Here is an 18,095-nt window from a genome sequence, read left to right as displayed (position 1 = left end):
CTCCTGTACCTCCATGTCAGGCTCTGACAGCTCCTGGAGACCTGGCTCGGGCTGTACAAAGCTTCAGGCACCATTTCACCCCTCTGCTGCCTGGAGAGGTGAGCACCTGGTTACCCCCTACTCACTCATCTTCCTACTCATTTTGTGCTGGGCAGATTGGAGGGCACAGGAGGAAGGTGGAAACTTATGAAAGGCCAGCTGAGGGAGGAGGTGGGCATGGGGCAAGAGGGAGAAGGCCCATAGCAGTGCCTTGGGTCACCTGCCCTGCTGCTCCGTGCCCAGCTCTTGCAGGGGCAGTGATCCCCCCCTCAGCCCACCGGGGTTTGTGGTGCTGCTGAGCATTCCCAGTGAAGCAGCAGCGTGTTCTCGCTGTGCGAGGACTGTGGGGCTGCAGGTAGAGAGGAAGACCTGTTTAGGTTTCTCTTTATTCTGCTGTGACAGCTGACAGGAATGTGCACCTCGCTGCCAGCTCTCCTGCGGGAGAGGCACAGGTATGTTCTGTGAGCCTCACCAGAGCTGAGGAGCTGAAAGCAAAGCTGCCTGCTGACAGCTTCCTGAAATCATATCAATAACATATTGTTAGCTCTGGTGATTGAAGCTAAAAGAGTCTGCTGTTGGATAAAGGATACGTGATACGGGCATTTCATAAGCTAGGGATATAAATGAATAACTCTGCTCATTCACAGTGCTTACACTTTTTACAGTATAATTTTTATACTATTGTCATTTTACAATATTTTTGAAAAACACAGAGAACAAAGAAGTTGTTTAATAACACTGTGAGTTTGGTTTTTTCCCAAAAAAGTCAGTCGGAAAATAAAATTCAACAAAAAATTGGGAAAAGACTTCTTTTTTTTTGTTACTTAAAAAAAAAAAAAAAGAAAAAGGAAAATAAAGCTGCAAAGAAGCCAAATACTTTGATTAAACTTGACTTAAATTCTCAGATAATTTTGCACTGAAGTATGAGGAGCCACAATTTGCTCTATACATCTACTTCTTTCTTTCTCACATCAAATAGGAATAGTTAGTCTATTCTGAAGTATAAAACTAAGAAGATGAAAATCCTTTTAATTAGAAAGAGGTATAATGATCTCCATATTCATAAGTGTAGGTGCAAGGGGCTGGAATTCAGAAAAATGAGTTTCTGCTTGGGCAACAGGAGCAATACCATTACCCAAGCAGGGATTTTGTGTGGGAGCTCCTGAATGCTCTCAGCTCTGGAGTTTTGGGATTCGGTCCTGTAGGAAGAGAATCTCTCTGATGGTCCTGTTGCAAGTCGTGGGAGCCCTCTCACTGCCTCCCATGGCCGGGTGCTTGAACCTGAGGCACCAAGCCTTTCCCCCTCCTTTGGTGTGGCGTTGTGTTTTGCTGGAGTCACCTGGATTCACACTGGTTTGCAGCAGTGTGAATGAACATTGAGTGAAGCTTTACATGAGCTGGAGAAAGTGAACACAAACTGCTCATTTGCACAGGCTTTTCAAGAGGCTTGAAGTAGTTTCAGTGAGAGTTTGTGGCGTTTATTTGTGTGTTGTGTTGGAATCTTGCAGTAAAGCAGTCCCTGTTAGTCCCTGGTCCTTCTGATAACAACTGCAGCTGCTCTCAGCTCGCCGTGGGACTGAAGGCTCCTGGGATCCTGTCAGTCACTCGAAGGAGTTTGGTCAGAGCTGAACGTGGCCAGAGCTGGCTGCTAAGGATGTATTACAGTCAGCAGAGTCCATTTCCCACCTGACTTTGCAACTGTAATTGAACTTGCCAGGGTCTGTCATCCTGTGATTGCATTTATCAGACTTTCTTTGTCAGCTTTGTTACCACTCACCTATCACCACCAGAGGCTGTCTTTTCAGCCAAGGGCCTGCAATGTTGCAATTAACATCAAAATTATTTAAGGGATTTTTATCCTGCAGGTAGCTTTGAAATGTTATTGTATTTTTACAGTATTCCTTCTCCCCCCCATTCATCTATCTGTCATGTGTCTGCCAGGTTTTCAGTGCCCTTTCTATTAATGATCAAAGCTACTGTGCCCAGATAAAACAGGGGTGCCCAAGCAGCAGTTGGTGCCCAGCTTGCTTGATCCTGAAGGCCATTGCACGTAAACATGAGTCCTCTTTCACCACAGTCAGCTCACATCTCTGCTTCCATGGAGAGAGAGGTGATGCCCTTTCCTGTGCCCGATCCTTCAGGGCAAAAGGAGGAGATTCTCTGCTCCTTTCAGGGGCTGCACCCCACTGCAGCCAAGAGCACTGCAATGATGGGACCTTTTCTTGTGGTCACTGGTGTGAAATCAGTGTAATTCCCTTGGCTTAACTGCAAAACAGTTACAACTGTTTGGTACCACTATTCAGAGGAGGAGGCAGAATAACCTCACTGCAACAGGTAGAGAGGATTGTAAATCAGCTGGGGAAATAGAGGGAAATACCCCAAGTCAGTTACTTTTGGTATAGATGTTCCTGTTTGGGATTGTCTTCCTCCCTCTAAAAGAGCAGTGTGATGTATTTCTTTTTGCTCCTCTAGAAGGACATATGACAAAGAGCTTGTTTTTTGGAGGTTTCCTGACCCCAGGGTGGGTGTCTGAGCAGCTCAGTAACTGCTAACCGCACCCTGGTAGGCCTGAGCCACTCTATCAGTGGGAAAGCAGCTTAGGAGGTACAAATTGGCCTTAGAGTTACCAGCTCTGCTCTTGTGTTCATGACAGTGATCAATTAATGAAGTTAAATGACAGAAGCAGTGACATATCAGTAAGAATATGGGCAGAACAGAACACCAATGGAATAAAGGGGATTTGTGTTTTCTTCTGCTTCATTTTACTTGGTGCTAATTAAGTACATTTTTTGTTATGCCTTCGTCTGTGTGGTGTTTCCTCATCTATCTTTTCCACTTAATTCTTTAACAAGTTTTTTCTTTCTGCTTTTTGGGAGACCACAAACAAAGGGGGTGTTCTGAGAAAGGTTTGCTCTATTTTTCCAGCATTAACCTGCTTCTAGTGTCCCTGCCTATTTGAACTGCATCTTTTACTCCATCTCATTCCACTCAAACTGTAAGACTTTCTCAGCTTTTTCCTTTTTTTTTTTTCCCTCCCCTGGAAATTAGTATTAAACTAATATGATGAGTAATAACTCATCAAAGCCACTTGCATCTAAGAATCACTATGACCATCTAAATCATGTGTGGTATTTTTTGTCACCAAGTCTATGTGTTATAGGGAGAAGAAAAATAAGTAAGTTGGATTGAGGGAAGAAAGAAGATACAATTTGGAGATAGATGGTACTAATGGCCAAGAATCTCTGTTATTAAAAAAACAACAAAAAATCTCTAGTATTTTAAACAAACAAAAAAAAAGTTTTATGCTGACAGGTGTGCCATGAGTTAAAAAAGCCTGTCTGTTCAGCAGTCAATTATGTTTGATAAAGGAAAGCTATCTGGCATACTGGACTAAGCAATGGGAGTCAAGAGTTCTGGACGCTGTCCCTGGCTTCTTTACAGAGGATGAGCCATCTATTTAAGTCAAGATACATGGCAAGCTTTTTCCTAAATGAGATGTAGAAATGATCAGTTTGGGATACTTATTTCTACAGTGCTGAAATTCTGAAAACCTTGGTCCCTTTATGCTCTTTGGGAGCACTGAAATTGGGCAAGTTACTTCTGAATTTCTACCTGTTTGCACTTCCATTGTATTGAGATGTGGGATGTTTCTGTACCCAGCAAAGAAACATTTAGCAAGGTGTTCCTCTCCTCTCTGAATTGATCACAGTGTGCTTTGGGGTTCTGTGTGCTGGAGGCCTTTAGGGAACGCTGGGGCAGGAGCTGCTGGGAGTAACTGCTGGGGAACTTTCACCAGCTGCTGGGGGGAAAGGAGGAGCTCTTTCCACATCTGTAGTGTGTCCCTTTATGCTTTTCATGGGGGTTAATTTTTTTTATGTTGTTCTTTTCTTAAATATACTGACCGTGAAGAATGCAGCAATTTATCTTTTCATTCTCTGTACATTTCTTCCTCTCTTTTATTCCCCATTTAGAATTATTGCAAGTAAAAAAAATGCCTTTGTATTATATATGTATTTTAGGGGTATGTATTGTCACATATGTTCTCTTTCATGTGCAACAGGTTACTCAAGGTTTAATGTATTAATCTTTTTTCTTAAAACATTTTCTTAGGCACGTAGTTTCTGTCTTGATGTCATCACAGGTAGCCCATATGCTGGGTGATGCATTGTTTTGTCTACAGTCTAACTCAATAGCATGCAATTTGGAGCATCCTTAATTATCCTACAAACCATTTTGTGATAATGAAACCAAATATGGTGTAGACTTGGCTGACATCTCTGTGATATTACTTGGCATACCAAATATTTCTGTTTCAAATATAAATTGGTTACTGCTTCTTCAAAATATGCATTCTATTAATTAAATCTATACTTGAGACATCATCTCCCCACCTCCCAAGCTGTTAGAAGTATTCTCTCTCTCTCCTTGTTCTGTGTGCAGATAGGGTTGGGTATGGGCTCTCTAATTTGACAAAAAATAGGCTAACCTTGTGGTCTTTCATTGCTACAACCACAGTTGAGTGTGCAGTGTCTTTCCATATAACTAGGTCTTTTGTTCCACTAGAGCAAACGACTTAATTTGTTAGAGAGCTTTTTTTTAAAAAAGGTTTAACTGTAACAGTCTTTACCTAATAGACCTGGGATTGCAGGGAGGTGATTAATGTGAATTAAAGGATCTCTGTGACACAGGACTAAAGGACAGAATCACGGTGCTGTTGTTGTTGGCAATCCCACTCGTGCAATTTAATTCCTCCCTAAACCAGATTCCCAACATTTTGCATAAAGTTAAAGTCTAACTGGACCACATACTTCTTTTCAAAACTCTCTTTATTCAGGGAAGTTCTGTTTATGCATTTTCCCGGGCAATGTGTGTCTTTGTCCCTTGAAATCCATCTATTTATTGCAGTGACACCTACTGCTGAGAGAGCTGATCCGCAGCAGGCTCGGATCCTGTTAAACTTGGCCAACAAGCAGTTCATGACTCAACCAGCAGATGTTTCTGTGGCTCAGGTCAAAGGCAACTTATGGACTCGAGGTTTTTTGCTTTGCTCTTAGCATTAAGTGCCAGGAAAGTCAACGCTAGGTACAGACAGTTGACCTGACCAGTAGCAGGAGGAACTGAACCAGGGCCCTGAGGATCTGCAGAGACCAAAGCATTAGTCTGTTGAGCCACTGTGCTGGCTACGGTCCAGCAGTTTCAGACAACTGACTATCTGATTGCATGCCTGGATTTTAGTAATGATTTCACATACTTATTTGATGATTTGTATCCAAGCTTATGCTTCTGACAGGTGCCCTTGTGAACAAAATCTCGCTGGGCTATCACATATGAATATTTCACAGTCAATCATACTTTGATCTTCAGGACATATGTGCATTTGACATTATATTTAGCTGTGCACAAAATCTAAGTCTAAGCCTTTGTGAAATTAAAAAAAAAATCATCAACCCATCATTACAGTTTTGGATTTAAGTTGTTTCAAACTGTGCTTGGAGTTCTGTGGTCTTAACTCTTCTTTATTGATCTCTTTGTAATTGGTTCAGGGGGCCTGTCCTGATCCTCCTGTCCTCACCCAGCTGAAATGCTTGGCCTTTTATTTGGAACTTTCCTGTGTGAGAAATGCAGGATTAATAGGGTCAACATTATGTATCTTTTAATATTATATAATGGGTTAGAGCATAGCAGACTTCCAGTGCAGTGTGGTGTCCTCAGATGAGAATAGGAGATTCAGAGCCCTTTCCATGCTGTAAAAATGACAAGAAAATGAAATAATAAATATGCTTTGCAAAGTCTTAAAGGCATTTTATTATTTTATTTGTACTCTGTGATGGTAAAGTGGTTCATTAAAAGCTTAATTTTAAGGTTTCTTCAATCTGATGTGGATGCCAGTTAGATTAATTAAAGTGAATGATCAGATAGGAGCTACAGGAAATTGATCAAATTGGAGAGGGTTTAATCAGTTGTATACATTCCAAATTACATGAAAATAACAAATTTACTTTAAAAAATGCTGTTTCTAAAGTAGCAGAAGCTTTAGTTTAATGAAGCATTCCACAAATAAGGCTCCAATATGAATTTTGGTATCACTCTTTTCTTTACTTTTGCAATCAAAAGATCACGAGGAAAAAAAAAAGTAAAATGAGAATCAATGTTTATAAGCTAAGAAATAATGATCCCAGATGCAACCAGTGCCTGGAAAAAAAAAATCATGATTTTTTTTTATTTTTTAATCTACTGAACTTTCAGTACCAATTATTTATCTTTCTTTTCTTTGGATCTGACTTCTTAAGTATATGCAAGTGAAGTAGAATAAATAAGAAGGAAAACAGATTTTGCTAAGTCACATGCAAAGTAGCAATAAATCAAACAGCTTGTCTGCATTCTTCTAATCTTTCTATTCTAATCTGTGAGTGAGATTTATAAATGACCTCTCCTCTCCTCTGCGCTCATCTTCCTAGATTGTGATCACAAACGGTTCACAGTCCTCCACTCCATGGGTGCTACCAACCAAAGACTGCTCTGGTGATTTATCTTCCACTGATCAGTTATCAGTCCCAAAGGCTGTGCTAACTAGAAAGTACCCTGCAGATGTAACAGGTATTTTAGAAAGCAACTCTCTTCCCAGCCCAGAGCAAAGGCAGTACAGCCTCAGCAAACCATTTTCTGTCTGCTAATGACTTTTGAAACTTCAAAATCCCTCGGCTAACCCTTCTTTAAGACATAAAAACTGTTGTGGAATGAGTTGGCTCTGTTGTTACTAAAGGAGTACTTTGTTTTGGAATCAATAAGCAGCTTGTTTAAATATCAGCACTACAAAGCAGCTACAGTTTTGTCAAATGCCTTCCCAGCTGCCCCCTGCGTGGTCCCAGCTGCCGGAGGATGGGTGTTGGTGTGGGGCTGCAGCCCTGGAGCCTCTGGGGCTCTGCCATGGGGCAGCCCTGCTTCCCCAGAGCTCTGGGCAGGCTGTGCTCCGCTCCTGCTTCGAACCAGCTCGCAGGTACCGCCAGTTCCACGCGCTCCGCAAAGCCTGAATGTGCTAATGTCGCTAATGGGGATACGAATTACCGAGCTGGCCTTAATAATGTTTAAATAAAAACAAATAGATAGGACACATTACCTGTGGGCCAACTTTCTTTTTTTAAAGACATCCTGTTATACTCCAGAAACCGTATATTTTCCTGATATAATTATATTATACCCCAAGGAACAGGACACCTACTTAACAAAAACTCCTATGAAGTCGATGCAATTACTCTATTTTACATAAGTAAAATGAGAATAGAATCTGGCCTAATGTTTATTTCATTTTATCAGACTGGATAATGCTGTCCTGGTGGCATTAAATACAGCTGATCTCTCCCCTCCCCTTCCGTGCAGACATGTTTTTGTTAAAATCTAACTATTTACATCTATGTCTCTTAGTATTGCCTACAAATCAGTCAAAGAAGAGCAGGTCATTTATCCTGCCCTACTGTTTATATATTAATCATCTGGCAAATAAACTGCTCAGTATCCTACCCACCTCAGTAATATTTGTGATGTAATTTGTTTGGATGCCCAAATGTCACCAGCGTTGATTGTAAGAGATGAAAAAAATGTACTTGCTCAGCACACCAAGCTCTGGGCTAAAATGTAAGCATGAAATCTCTGGTTTATTTTTGTAATAATGTTTACAGCTGTTTAATGACCCTGAAAGGGTTCAGTAGTCTGGTGTTCTGTATTTCTTAACAGGAGTGTATTATGCTTATAACAGCTTCAGTTCAACTGTTTCTGCTGCAACAATAAGAACAATATTTAATAAAAATTCAATATATATTCTGATCCCCGCAATACCTGTTTACGAGTTGCTAAAAACTGAAGCAGTCTGTATTGGAGTATTTAGAATTTGCCAGTGGACCACAAGATAATGTAGATGTATGTGAATTTTTCTAGCTGGAAAGATAAATACCAGGTCTATATTCTGAAAGCATAAGTAACAGTGTGTGTAGCTCTAACTGCTCAGAGGATCAGGGCCAGAGCGAGCTTGTCGTTTAAACACGTGAGCTTGTAAAGCATTACTTTGCTTACTGAACTGTAAATCTTTTAACTAACCTAATCTAAGCCATAATAACAGCACAACAGTGGTTTTAGAATGACTGTTTCTCTACAGCACTGAAGAGGGGAGAGCTTCAGTGTGCGTGTGTGTCCAGCAGGAATGAACAGGTGTAAATAAGAGCTGAATTTGGTCCATCTGTTTACAAAGATAACAGGTGTGTGTCTGCACATATGTGTCTGTATACAGATATGCATGTGCCTGCATATGTTTTCATGTGTGCCTAGGCACAGATTTATCTTTAAATTCTCTCATCCTGCTTGCCATATTATTTTTTTTCTCTGTTTCCAGCAAGAGGAAGCTCAGCTTCTCGTATTACATTAATGTAGTTGTGATGACAGGCATTTCTGGTGTCATAATTGGTTTTAAATTCCAGTAATCCATTTCAAATAGTTAAATAAAATCTGTGTGTTCAATTGAAATGGCTAAAGCCAGAACTTTCGCTATTGATATCACAGGAAATAGTCTTGAGGGCAAAAATGTGAGTGAAATCAAAATAACTATTAGTATCATCAAAGGGACTTGAATGTCTCACTGTACCTTTATGTAGGAGATGAGAGAGAGTATTTTATAATATCTGTATCCCATAGTGAGTTTCACAAGCTGAGCTCCTCAGAGGAGCAGGATCCTGCTCGCTGGGCACAGTACGTGGCCAGATGGCGTTGCATGGTCGGGGTGCTGCCTCCCAAGGGTGCTGCTGCCCTGCCCAGTGCAGATGAACCCAGCTGGGCTGTAGCCTGTGTCTGCAGTGGGGTCGGTTTGGGGCTTTTTGGCCACAGCAAGTCACCTGGGCAAGAGCTGAGGGTTTCTTTAGGTGAGAAAGGGCAGCCCATAACTCCTGATCCCAACATGCTCTGGTGTAGTGCCACATCTTGAGAGACACTGTCTTTACCCAACATTTGAGATAACTAAAGGTCAGAAATTTACTAAACAAACTTCAACAAATATATTTTGAATTCTTTAACAATCTCAAATTTGATTTGCAGTTCATTTTGTAAACATTTGTTAACTACAGAGAACATTGTGCTTCTGTTCCCAGCACGAGAGATGGCAAAACATTCTGTGCCTTCCTTATAAGAGAGATCAGGATCATGAAAATAATGTGATAGACTATATATTTAACAATTGAAAGCTGGATGTCTTCCCTATCATGGAGCGTCAAAATAGCACTTATAAATTGACTTTTCCAGATTTTTCATTTTTGTATACCTTGACACCAAGGTGGGTACCTTGAACTGCAGGGGCCTCACTGGGGAATGAAAGCCCCTTGCTCCACTTGGTGTAACCCTCTCTGGCCATAGATCTAGACAGGGATGATGGATAAAGAGGGAGAGAATGAAATTGCTATTTTTTTTAATTTTTTTTTTTTAGAGAAATTAGGTAAATTAGATTGAGTTATCTAATTCATAGTAGAATGATGGATGAGGCTGTGTTTTGTTTCTGTCTTGCATGTGGATACAAGATGAGATTTTGGTAAGTTTTGCTGTGACAGGGCTAAGGGATACCAGGAGTGGTTTCTGTGAAAGCTGAACAGTAGCAAGGTCCCTGTGTTCAGAAAAGCTGTAACTGGGCATGGCAGGAGGAGAAGTTTCACAGGGCAGTACTTTCAGTGCCATGGTTATACTTTGCAATAAAACCAGGCTGGAGTGAGGAAAAGGAGAAAATTCAGAGCCTGAGGAAGGAGCAGACCTGCAAGAAGCAGGGGTAGATGATGGGGAAATGCAGTTTAAGTGAAGAATACATCTTGAGATTGTGGTAGCTGGATGCCAGGAACTGCACAGCTGATCAGAGTAGGTGGCATTCAGAGCTGGTTGTTGCTCACTAAGCAGAGGCTTTGCTGACCTTTTTGCATATTTCATAAAAAATTTATAACATTTGCCATGCCAAAAGATCTATGGGGAGGGGGGGGTTAGGCTGCCTCGACTTGATTCAAAATTATTAGTCTTTTAATGAGAAATTATGGATTTGGTATTCCTCTAAACTATTCTTTTTCCTTGTTCTCTCGATATTCTACATTAAATATTTCAGTATCATTTTGGGAGACAGAAAATAGCAAAAAAGGAAAAGTTTGAAAACTTACCATGTTCCAGCTACAACTGCTGTTGTTGCTTTATTGAAGTTATATTTGAAAAAGAAGCACAGAATAACTAAAACCTCAACCACAACCCCCCTCCCCAATCCAAATAAAACATACATTTGAACTGATGCTAAGGGTTAAACATCAGAATTAATAAATTCCACTGGGATCTGTCAGCATTTCCAAACTTTGATAGAGCATAAAATGCTAAAATTAACTACCCAAACCTTTCTGAGCATGTAAAAGCACCAGGTCCTACTGAGATCAACTAAGAAAAAAAAGAAAAAAAAAGAAATTTAGACTGTAGTTATAGAATAATGGCAATTCACAAAGACCTTTCTAAACATTCTTCAATGTTTGTGTGCGTCAGCACATGCTATGCATTTCTGGAATTGTCACGTTCTTGTTTGCCAGCAGGCCTTGTTTAAGCATGGTGGGGAGAAATACCTCTCCTGGGTATGTGGAATCCAGACAAAAAGTAGATTCACATTTTGGGGTTTCTCTTGTGTTGTTATTTGGGAGCGTAGTTGTTATTTTTTCTTTTTTATAAGCACATAGGCAGATATTAAAAATCTCAGTTAACTTCGGGCAATGGCAGACCTAAGGACCATAAGTATTCAATTGTTTAATTAAGCCTTTTGAACATGAATTTGGTTTGTTCCAAAAGTTAAGCAAACATTCAAAAATTTAAAAAAAAAAAAAAAAGCGGTTTGTATGTACCCACATTTTGAATGATTGTGGTTGGCTGCACAGAAAACTTGAATGGAAATTAAGAATTTTCCTTGTTTGCTACATGGCCTTGGGTGAACACCTGGCTTGATTATGTTCTCCTACTCTCTAGCTTTGGAAATCAGAGACTGCAAGCTAAACTTAAGTGTGGTCCTTTTATATACTTGATTTCTTTAATGTTTTATGAATAACAACATTGACAGCAGGCAAATAATGGGTCTCCAAGATGTGACCTGAATCAGAGGACTGTTACATTTTGAAACAGATCTGTTATGTATATGGGCAAAATTAGGTAGCTCTTGTTCTTTTTTAATACACATGAATATAACTCTTTCCTGTACTTCTTACAAGATCTGCATTGTGTCACAACCTCAGTCATCCTGTCAGGAGCAAAGAGGTCTCCCCTCGAAGACCTCCCATACTTTGTTTTTAGGCCCTGATCCTGCAAATACTTAATCATGTGTGGAACTTTGCTTTCAAGAGTCACCCTTTGAAGTCTACTGGACTGCTCCCGTGAGCACAATTACATGCATTTTAAGTGTGTGCCAGATCTGGACCTTGAATTGTCTATCAAGTGGCCGCTGTGTAGCTGTGTGAGGAGTGGAGTCCACCCAGGGTCTGCCTGGAGCCTTTGTGGAAGACACAGTGAAAAAATGCTTTTGGCTAAAGCCAAAGAGAGGGTTGACCAAATTAATTTTTAAAGAACCTACAGAATTCAATAGTTTTGAGAGTGAATAAAGTGTCAAATCACGCCACTGAACAACAAAAGTCTTAACTGTAGTCTAATATAATCTTATAGCATCATATAGTTTATGAATTAGTTATGGGAAACTTTATATTTTTAACAGAATTTTATAGATACATTATATCTGTATGGAGTAGAGAAGTGGCAAGGATGGATTATTGTGGACAATTATGCAGACCAGAACAGAGCACTTGTGTTTAACAAACAGCTTCGAATTCTAATTTCCTGCAACATACATAGTGTACCTACAATTTGTAGTCATTACTGTGTATTAGGAAAGTTATTAGAATTCTTAAACTTGTTGAGGCTTTCCACAACACCTTTCCCAGATTTTAATTGGTTTTATCTAGTTCCATAAGAGAGCTCTTTAAAACAAATCAAAGTGTCTTAAATCACATGTATCACCCATCGAAGGACAGAGATATTCTTCTGTAATCTGGCAAGTTTTCCTAGGAACAGAAATCTGAAGGTTCTCAACGATGAATTAAAAGACTTGGCAGAAGATAATTTATGTGCCTTTTGATGGGCTCAGTTTCAAAATGACAAAATAACAATGTTTTGTAACAGAAGGGTTAAATCTTAATCTCAGAGGTTTACAAAGCTGCTAGTCGCAGTCTCCTTAAAATTTAATATACCTCGTTAATGCTTACTTGCAAACACTGAAGGATTTTTATGATTATAATCATGTGTTACAGCACCTAGTACTGTTTCTAAGCAGCATACTAATCAGCTTAATGAGATATTACTGCACTTTTTGTTGACTAAAGCAAAATCCTTTTTATTGTTCTAAAGCTTGTCCTTTATTTTTTCCCAAAACATTATCTTGTTTTATTGTACACCAGTAAATATCATACCATCGGTTTTTTGTCAAATCATAAAACTATCTTTCTCATTGTAGAATGTGTAATATATTGAATATGGTTAATGGAACTGAAAGTTACAAATGGATTTCTATTTGTTTTTTTTTTTTTTTTGCTGGCCTTTTTAATGAAAATGGGAGAGATGCATAAGATTTCTTTTTTTATAGATTTAGAAATGCAGACAGGTGCAGTTTCACAAGAAGGACAAGGGAGGTGGTAAATTCCTTTGCCCCTTCTGTAATAATTAGATTTTGAAATTGTCGCATATTTTAAAATAGTAATTAATAGTTCTTGGTACACATGTGGAATGAGTACACGTATGATCAAAACTGTGTAGCACAGTTGGCACTTAATACACTTTTAATTGTTTTTACACTAATACCTTTGCATTATTATGAGTAGGTAAAACATAAAATGCAAATTGTATGCCAGTGATTCAATGCTTGTAACTCTTTCACAGTCTGAATCTAAAATATCTTCTGATTTTCAGAGATGGAGGAAGCTAGTTTGTGCCTTGGTGTTTCTTCAGCTGTGCCAGAAGCTGACGCCCATCTCAACAGCACCATACTCAATGGGCAATATTCAATGAGTCAGAAGCTGCACCAGATCACTTCCCAGCTCAGCCATGCCTTCCCAGAGCTCCAGAACAGGCAGAATCCCGAGGAGAAGGCGTCAGTGCCACTAGAAGACAAAAGTCACATGTCCATAGCAAACCAGCCCATCAGCAGCCAGATGGCCCTGCTGGCCAACCAGCTCAACAGAGAGGTTGATACCAGCTTGAACGGGCGTGTGGATCTGCAGCAGTTCCTCAATGGGCAGAACCTGGGGATTATGTCTCAGATGAGCGACATCGAGGATGATGCCAGGAAAAACAGAAAGTACCCCTGTCCCCTGTGCGGGAAACGCTTCCGGTTCAACAGCATCCTGTCGCTACACATGCGAACTCACACTGGAGAGAAACCCTTCAAGTGTCCCTACTGTGACCACAGAGCAGCTCAGAAAGGCAACCTGAAGATACACCTGCGTACTCACAAGCTTGGAAACCTTGGCAAAGGTCGTGGAAGGGTCCGAGAAGAAAACAGACTTTTGCATGAGCTGGAGGAGAGAGCAATTCTTCGGGACAAGCAGATGAAGAGCAGCCTCCTGCAGCCGCGACCCGATGTGAAAGCACAGCAGCACACCCAGCCGATGCCGCTCGCTAACTGTAACTTGTCTGTGCCACCTAATCACAACACACCTGATATTTCAAACCCTGTTCCCTCTCCAAAGCCAGCCAGTGTCCAGGAAGAGGTTGTCGCTCAGACAGCTGGGTTCAGATGCACGTTTTGCAAAGGCAAGTTTAAGAAGCGAGAAGAGCTGGACAGGCACATAAGGATCCTACACAAGCCTTACAAGTGCACTCTGTGTGACTTTGCTGCCTCACAGGAGGAGGAGCTGATCAGCCACGTGGAGAAGGCTCACATAACTGCAGAGTCAGCACAGGGCCAGGGCTCCAACAGCAATGGGGAGCAATCCACCAATGAGTTTCGTTGCGAGGTGTGTGGCCAAGTGTTTAGCCAAGCCTGGTTCCTAAAAGGCCACATGAGAAAGCACAAGGATTCCTTTGAACACTGCTGCCAGATCTGCGGGAGGCGATTCAAAGAGCCTTGGTTTCTTAAAAACCACATGAAAGTTCACCTGAATAAGTTATCTGTAAAGAACAAATCTCCTAATGATCCTGAAGTACCTGTTTCCATCAGCAGCATGTCCCAGGAAGCTCATGCAAACTTGTATTCAAGATATCTGTCATGTTTGCAGAGTGGCTTTCTTCCCCCTGACAAGGCGAGGTTGAGCGAACAAAATCAAATCTACAACAAAGGAGATATGCCCATGAAAGAGAAAGAAGTCTTGGGGAAGCTCCTTTCGCCCATTTCTGGCATTGGCCACAGTATTGCCGAAGGGGATAAACATTCTTTATTGGGCTGTCTCAATCTGGTGCCTCCTCTGAAATCCAGCTGTATAGAAAGGTTACAAGCTGCCGCCAAAGCAGCAGAGATGGATCCAGTAAACAGCTATCAGGCCTGGCAGCTTATGGCAAGGGGAATGGCCATGGAACATGGCTTTTTGTCTAAAGAGCAGCAGATACAGCGCAGCCACGAAGACACTTTGGCAAATGCTGGAGTTATGTTTGATAAGGAGAAGCGGGAGTATGTGTTAGTAGGAGCAGATGGCTCTAAGCAGAAAATGCCTGCTGATTTGGTTCACAGCACTAAAATGGGCAATCAGAGAGACTTGCCAAGCAAACTAGACCCTTTAGAAGGCAGTAGAGATTTTTTGTCACATGGTATGAACCAGGGACTCGATTACAACTTACAAAGTCATGGAAACATAAAAGAAAAGCCAACTGAATGCCCGGACTGCGGAAGGGTTTTTAGAACATACCACCAAGTGGTCGTTCACTCCAGGGTCCACAAAAGAGACAGGAAAGGAGAAGATGAAATAATTCAAGGTAGTCTCGATGAGCGGCGCGGGTCTGGAAGTGATCAAGAGTCTCAGTCTGTCAGCAGGTCGACAACACCAGGGTCCTCTAACATTACTGAAGAAAGTGGAGTAGGTGGGGGTCTCTCGCAGACAGGGAGTGCTCAGGAGGACAGCCCTCATCCTTCCTCACCCTCCTCTTCAGGTATGATAACTTCTTCTTCCCTCTCTGCACTGAAAGCTTCATAGCTGTATTTGAAATCATGGCAGTAAAGTAGTTTATGCATTCTCTTGTCAGGTTGTTTCCTCCAGTCCACAGGGATGTGCTATTATTTGCCAGAACATCTGTGTTTGGGTTCCTGCGATGCCTTTGAGGTTAATTCTCTGCTCACCCTTTTCCCCTCCAAGGGCAGGTTTCCCAGCCTTTCAGCTGACACCTTCCCACTGTGCAGGGTCTGAGCAGCCACCAATGTCTGTGTCGCTTCCAGGGCCTCTCCCTCCAGGTTTTGGAAGGTGGTTTTCTCCTCCTCTTCTATTCATGGTGTCTCTCTTGCAGATCCTGCCCTGTCCTCCGTGTAAAAGGGTGAGGAAAGATGCCTTCTTTGAGGTGTAGGTAATAAACTGCATGTTGGCTCACCTCTCTGATTGCCCTCCTTCTGACAACCACGTCAGTTCCTTAGCTATGTCCTTGTACCTGGTCACTGGACTGATTAAAAAGAGATTCAGAAATACAAATTACTACCCTTTTGACAATCTTCTAACTTATGTGCAGATTTTAACTTGTGTGAAGCCTTCTGCTTAATTCACACCCGTTTGAAAGTACAAGAAAAAACAGAAGTTGGACTGAAACATTTTAATTGTACTATATGTCATGTTAACTTGCTGTGTATAAAATAGAAAAGCAGATAATATTTCATTGGAGATCTCTATAAAATATTGAGCTTCCTGGTACAATTTTTAAAGTTACTAGCCTATGACTGCTGAAATAAAATCTCCAAGTAATAACAGGTAAGATTTCTGGCCTCATGTATATTTCCAAAGTCACTTACTAATGGATAGTAAATTGAAAGTTATATCTTCAGCCCTTTATAAAGAAAGCACCTCACTAATACTGTAATCATTCTGCAAGCCTAACAACAGAGGAAATCATGCCATAACAAATACTCTGTTACTAATGGCAACATTGATTTCTGCAATCAGCCATTAAGTCTAGAAAATGAAAGACAGTTTGAGGTACCTTAAGGCATTACATTGCCCACTGTTAAAGAGCTGGTAGCAGGCTGTTGAGGGTAATTCTTTTTAGCTTTTTTCCCCCTGTTTCGATAAATATTTTAGTATTGGAGGCAATTCACTGTTACAGTTATTAAGTATATGCCAGTTTACTTTTGTTGTTCTTGTCATGCTCCAGTATACTCTACTTCTGAGGCCGAATTAATATAAAAATAGTGTTAGTTTGCTGGCTTATTGCAAACCAGTGAAGAAATTGTTAAGACACATAAATCTGCCCTCCACATTCCACAGATTCCTATAGTACTTAATGCTGTTGTTTAAATACCCATGAAACACAGTCTACTCTTAGAGTCATAGCCTCGTTTGCAATTTATTACTGGGGAGACACATTAAAAATTCTATGTAGGAACAAGGCTAACAGGCAAGAGCTAATTTCATACTATATATAGTTATTTGGATTCTTTTAAGAGGATTGAAAATATGGCAGGATGAAGAAGATTATTTTTCTAACTTTCACTTAAAAATATCCTGCACATTGTTGCAGGGGGATACTCTTTATTATAAAAATTGTCACTTCTGTTTTGCAATGCCATAGAGCAATCAGAAAGAAAAGATCCTGAAATTGTTCAAATTCTGTCTGAAGCCTTTCAGGGCTGTCAGGAAAAGTTTTGAAAAACACAGCCCCAGAGTCTTCTGAGTGAAGTTGAACTGATAGAGATTGAAGAGGATTTGAAACAATGCATGTGAAAGTTGCTGTGTTTTGAGTGCCCTGAAAACTTTAATTCCAAGTGTTCTGGTTCGTTAAATATATTATTGTGGGAAGTTTTTCCTGTCCTCAGAGGCCAAAAACCCTGCAGTGTTGTTCTCTCTGTGACCACTAATTTAAAATTATTTTTAACTTGAACTACCATTTATTTGAAATGTTTGTTTTCACACCTGATGCATTTATATCAAAGCATATGAAAATGAAAGCAAAATATGTGTGGTAACAGTTGCTGGAAGCATGATTGTTTTTACTGAAGAAAATAAGACCTTTTATTTTGATATCTGATTTTCTCCTATAGTTACTAGTAAATGTAAGTAGGCTCTCAGTGTCATACATCCTACCAGGGCTAGTGTGTAGGTTTTAAAACTTTTTAATCAGATGAAAGGATGAGAGTATTACATTTTAACAGGAAAAAATCTAAGTATTGTTTAGTACTTGAAAGTTAAATTTTATTGTCATGTTGCTGTTGGAACTGTTCATCACTATGGACTGCATATTTTATCACTACCTGAGAAAGTAGACCTGTAGAATATAAAGAAATCAGAATTTCCTTTTAATTTTTTTTTTTTTTTTTGCATAGGGTAGAATTAAGTAGTCATTGAGTCTTCTATTAAGAAATTACTGCAAAACACAGTTTTACAAATTTCTCAGACTGCGTAACAATGTCTCAAAACTTAATTTGCATCACTTGATTCTTTTTTGTTGAAAACTGGGTCAGTAGGGCCTGAGAAACTATTTTTTCAGATCTTAACCAATGAATTCTTCTTTATAAATTGGTGCTCTTAACATGATAGTAGTTCTGAATTCATCATAAAAACCTTTTTACACAGTGCCTCTTAGAACAGATCTCCAGAAGAAGGCTTACAATGAGTGGCAGAGAAGTCTTTGTTATCTGATGTAATTCTTTGCAAAGGAGGATTGGGAATGGAGTGCCTGTTTAAAAATGTCTAGCTCAGGCTGAGAAGAAGAAAGGGTCAAGTTTGCAATCAAACAGTTATTGCAGAGATGTGTGACTGTCACTGGCTGGGCTAATGTGGTATGCAGCTGTTTGTTATGTGAGTAAAAGAATGTTTGAATCAGTGAACATGTGAAAATGACTC

The 18,095-nt window shown here is 40.3% G+C and overlaps 1 protein-coding gene across 26 annotated transcripts in view; it reads left to right on the top strand.

Annotated features, from left to right (window-relative positions):
* ZNF536 (zinc finger protein 536) overlaps window positions 1-18,095 on the top strand; it is a 345,678-nt gene that overhangs the window by 145,581 nt on the left and 182,002 nt on the right. For all 26 annotated transcript variants that reach the window (XM_038148352.1, XM_038148367.1, XM_038148359.1 and 23 more), the window contains one exon: window positions 13,033-15,204. In XM_038148352.1, the coding sequence (XP_038004280.1) occupies window positions 13,035-15,204 (2,170 nt within the window). In that variant the 5' untranslated portion in view covers window positions 13,033-13,034. The remainder of the gene's footprint in view (window positions 1-13,032; window positions 15,205-18,095) is intronic.

The sequence above is a fragment of the Motacilla alba genome, chromosome 11 (genome assembly GCF_015832195.1).
Source record: "Motacilla alba alba isolate MOTALB_02 chromosome 11, Motacilla_alba_V1.0_pri, whole genome shotgun sequence".
Classification (NCBI taxonomy): Eukaryota; Metazoa; Chordata; class Aves; order Passeriformes; family Motacillidae; genus Motacilla; species Motacilla alba.
This window is presented reverse-complemented; position numbering and strand designations above follow the sequence as displayed.